This window comes from Crocuta crocuta, unplaced genomic scaffold, assembly GCF_008692635.1.
Source record: "Crocuta crocuta isolate KB4526 unplaced genomic scaffold, BGI_CrCroc_1.0 scaffold110, whole genome shotgun sequence".
Taxonomy (NCBI): Eukaryota; Metazoa; Chordata; class Mammalia; order Carnivora; family Hyaenidae; genus Crocuta; species Crocuta crocuta.
The window spans coordinates 2941020-2945711 of NW_027527386.1; the positions used below are offsets into that span (position 1 = coordinate 2941020).

The 4692-nt window shown below is 56.2% G+C and overlaps 1 protein-coding gene across 1 annotated transcript in view; it reads left to right on the forward strand.

The window, feature by feature from the left end:
* The window catches only part of TLE2 (TLE family member 2, transcriptional corepressor), a 19599-nt gene that overhangs the window by 4523 nt on the left and 10384 nt on the right, over window positions 1-4692 (forward strand). The window contains 1 exon segment of the mRNA XM_077749039.1: window positions 4196-4303. Coding sequence (XP_077605165.1) covers window positions 4196-4303 — 108 coding nt within the window.

A 4692-nucleotide genomic window follows, 5' to 3' on the forward strand; every position in this document is an offset into this window, starting at 1 on the left:
GCAGGCACCGAGTCATCTGAGTGTGAGGAGTGAAGGAGGGCCTGTGGGCCGTGGGGGTCAGCTTCGCTCCCCATGGCTGTGTGTCCTTGGGCGACTTCCTGCCCTCTCTGGGCATCTGCCTGAACAGTTCAGGAAAGAACAGTCCAGTCCTTTGTGAGCGTGTTGGAGAAGGGAGATCTGAGTGGGGAGGAGGGCTCTATAGACCTTGGAGGGCGCGCCCTCTGGCCCCACGGCTGCGAATCCCTCAGGTCTCCTGTCTCTCTCTCTCTCTCTGTCTCTTTCTCTCTCTCTGCCTTGCCTCCAACCTGCCAGTGGAGAGAGCCCCAAGCAGGGTAAGTCCCGGAACCTCGGTGACATTGGCTTTGCCTTCGAATGTGGCCGAGCAGCTCAGGTCCTCAAGGCAGGACGCAGTGTTGTCGCTGCTCGTCTGGGGCCTTTGGTGCAGGAGATAAATGTCCCCACCGCTAGAGTTTTCTTTATCGCAAGTTTTCAATCCTGAGCTTTTTTTTTTTTGGCAATTGAATAAGCGAATGCATGCGTGTGGCGCCTTCCACTCATGAGCTCATCCACCATCCGTTCGGTGTCACCATCTGTCAGAGTGGGTGCCCGATGGAAATAGGAGGTGAGCCCTGTGTGTACTTTTTTTTAAAAAACTGCTTAATTTGGAAGCAGTTACCAGTGCATCGGACGGGGCCAAGAAGGGCACAGGGAAGCCCGTGTACCCGGCACCCAGCCTCCCCCGCCATGACGTCTCGTGTAAAATACGGTAGAGGGTGCAGGAAACCGCACACGGGCGCAGCCCACGGAGTTCACTTGGCGCCCGTTGTTGCGCTGTGTGTGTGTGGGGGGGTTCCCACGCGGTTTTTTCCTTTGTTCACAGCGTCACCATCTGCGATGTGATTGCACATTTTCTAGTAGCCATGTTTACTTAATTTATTTTTTTAGTTAAAAAATTTTAATGTTTGTTTATTTTTGAGAGAGAGAGCGGGGGAGGGGCAGAGAGAGAGGGAGACACAGAGTCTGAAACAGGCTCCAGGCTCCCAGCTGTCAGCACAGAGCCCGACACGGGGCTCGAACCCACGAACCGTGAGATCATGACCTGAACCGAAGTCAGAGGCTCAACTGACTGAGCCCCCCAGGTGCCCCCCCCCCACCAAGTAGCCATGTTTAAAAAGTTAAACAGATGAGATGCATGCAGATGGTATGTTTTACTTCCATCACGTATCCAGAATATTTCGAAGTGTAATCGACTTAAAAATGATTAACAGCATGTTTTATGCTCCTTTTATTGTACAAGATCCAAATGTGTTTTGCTCTTCGAGCTCATCTCAGCTTGCACCAGGGCCCCCCCACCAGCCGCCCCCTCCCCCCGCCACCGGGGACACCGGGCAGTGTCTGGGAACATCTGTGGTTGTCACGACCGCATGGCCTCTGCCCTTAGAAGGTCCCATTTCCCAGATGCGAAGCCTGAGGCACAGATCTTAAGAGCAGAGATGGGGACCCTCCGTCTTCGCTGGGCCCGGAGATGGGCGTCTCCTCCCATCTCTCTGTTCTGTGTAGCTCGTAGGTGCGCGGACGCTTAGGTACCAGTGACGGTGGTGGCAGTTTCTGTCCCTGCCCTGGGCCTTGTTTGCTCACCACAGCGTGTAGGAGAGCAGTTCAAATGGCCCTTTTTGACCTTTGGGTCAGAGGAGCAGATGCCCAGAGAATGTTGTGCTGTAGACGCCTTTGCCCGGGCGGGGCTTGTGTTTGTGGTAAGCTCTGCTGCCAGATGCCAGCTTGCCCTGTTTGCTTCATGTAAGACAGTTCCTTCAGGGGCGCCTGGGTGACTTCGTCGGTTGAGCGTCCGACTTTCGCTTAGGTCATGATCTCGCAGTTCGTGGGTTCGAGCCCCGCGTCGGGCTCTGTGCTGACTGCCAGCTCAGAGCCTGGAGCCTGTTTCGGTCTGTGACTCCCTCTCTCTCTGACCCTCCCCCGCTCACGCTGTCTCTCTCTCTCTCTCTCTCCTAGAAATAAATAAAACATTTAAAAAAAATTTAAAAAAGACAGTTCCTTTAAAATAATTTTTTTAATGTTTTAATTTATTTTTGAGAGACAGAGCCAAGTGGGGAAGGGGCAGAGAGAGAGAGAGAGTCCCAAGCAGGCTCCAAGCTGTCAGCACCAAGCCCGACACGGGGCTCGAACTCAAGAACTGTGAGATTGTGACCTGAGCCAAAAACGTGAGTTGGATGCCCAACCGACTGAGCCCCCCGGGGCCCCTCAGGCGATTCCTACAGAGAAGGGGACCGTGTGGAAAAGGGGCTCTGCTTGTTTCCCGGGGCTGTTAGAACAAATTAGCCCACGCTAATTTGAAACCACACGGATTTGGGGCGCCTGGGTGGCTCAGTTGGTTAAGTGTCTGACTTCGGCTCAGGTCATGATCTCACACTTTGTGGGTTCGAGCCCCGTGTCGAGCTCTGTGCTGACAGCTCAGAGCCTAGAACCTGCTCTGGATTCTGTGTCTCCCTCTCTCTCTGCCCCTCCCCTGCTCACTCACTCTCTCTCTCTCAGAAATAAAACATTAAAAAATTTTAAAAAATTAGAAAAAAAAAAAAAAAGAAAACCACACGAATTTGTTCCCTCCCCTGTTCTGGAATCTGCAAACAGGAAAGGGAGGTGTGAACGGGGCTGCCCCCTCCCACGTCCCTAGGGAAGAGGGCTTGCTTGGCCCCTGCAGCGCCTGGTGGCCTCTGGGCTTGTGGCTGAATCACTCCGTCTCTACTTCCATCCTCATGTGGCTTCTCCGCTGTGTGTCTGTGTGTCCCTTTCCTTTTAAGGACACCAGTCCTGGGGCGCCTGGGGGGGCTCAGTCAAGCCTCTGACTTCGGCTCAGATTATCATCTCAGGGTTCTTGGGTTCGAGCCCCGTGTCAGGCTCTGTGCTGACAGCTCGGAGCCAGGAGCTGCTTCAGATTCTGTGTCTCCCTCTCTCTGCCCCTCCCCCGCTCATGTTCGTCTCTCTCGAAAGTAAATCAACATAAAAAAACTGATAAAACAGGACAGCAGTCCATTGCATTAGGCCCCGCCCCGACCCAGTGTGCCCTCGCCGTGATTAATCATTCTGCGAAGACCCCATTTTCAGATAAGTCTCCTTGTGAGGTCCTGGGTGGGCACGTAACTTTGCGGACGCTGTTCAACCCAATAAAGGGACTGCAGCCCCCCTGAGCCTTGCCCCGAGCCTCCTCCCATCCGGGTCTCCTAAATGACTCCTTCCAGGCCGCGTGACGCATGTCACACACAGAGACACGGGTTCCGGGCAGCAGAGGCTCCGTGGTGGGAACGTAACTGCCGGAGAGGGAAGGGGGTCTAGGAAATGGCGGTTGTCACACGAGAGATCCCGCCCCCGGGGACACCAGCCCGTGTCTGGGGACATCCGTGGTTCTCAGGGGTGCGCCTGGCATCAAGTGGGCGGGGCCAGCGTTGCTGCCCAGCCCCCACGGTGCCATGTGGTCCCCCACGGAGAACACCGGGCCTACAGAGCCGAGTGGGGGAGACTCAGGTATGCGTTTCTGAATTTGCCTGCACGAGCGGCTCCTCACTGCAGAGGTGAGGTGAGTGCTCGCCGCGAGCCGGGCACCGTCTTCGGGTAAGCGTCCCGACCCCGGGAGGCAGGCACTGTCGTCATCAGCCCCATTTCGCAGAGGACGACACAGGTTGTGTGACCCGCGCCAGGACTCAGAGCCGACGGAGGGCCAGGCTGGGGTTTGCGCCTGGCCGGTCGCCTCTCTGCAGGCTGATTTCCACTTTGGGGACACATCACGGCCTCTATCCGTGTTGTCACATCTCTAACGTCTCTACTTCCTTTTTCTTTTTTTTTAAAGATTTTGTTTTTGGGGGCGCCTGGGTGGCTTAGTCGGTTAAGCGTCTGACTTCAGCTCGGGTCATAATCGCACGCTGTGTGGGTTCGAGCCCCGCGTCGGGCTCTGTGCTGACATTTGGACCCTTTCTNATGTTGTCACATCTCTAACGTCTCTACTTCCTTTTTCTTTTCTTTTTTTTTAAAGATTTTGTTTTTGGGGGCGCCTGGGTGGCTTAGTCGGTTAAGCGTCTGACTTCAGCTCGGGTCATAATCGCACGCTGTGTGGGTTCGAGCCCCGCGTCGGGCTCTGTGCTGACATTTGGACCCTTTCTCCCACTCGGCCCTGGTCTGTCTGCAGAGCGCATCCCCCTCACCCCCTGAGAGCGTGGTAGGAGAGGAGCGACCGGGTGGCCCGGGCGGCAGTGGGAAGCAGCGAGCTGAGGACAAGGATCTGTCTGGACCTTATGTAAGTGGGGGGCAAGCGGAAGATGGGGGGGCCCAGCCCCGCCACTCAGCCTTCCAGAGCCCAGCTCTGGCCGTGACTCTCTCACTCTGGGGCCTTCCATAGCTCCCCATCGCTCATGGAGCACTGAGCAATGAGATCTGAGGAGCCAGGCCCAACTCCAGGTGCTGCGTATCAGTCTTCTCACCTGGCGTTTGCTCCAGCTCCTTCTGCCTTCTAGAATTCTCCTTCCCTCTGTCCCTCCACGAGGCACAGAATGCTCTCTCCTGGCCCCTCCCCCAGGGTCGAGACCTCTCGGGAACCCCCCCTCCCCCCCCCACTGCACTCTGGTGCTTCAGGGGCCAGGCTGCAAGTCGGGGCAGGGACGGGCTGGCCGGAAGCACCTGTCCCAC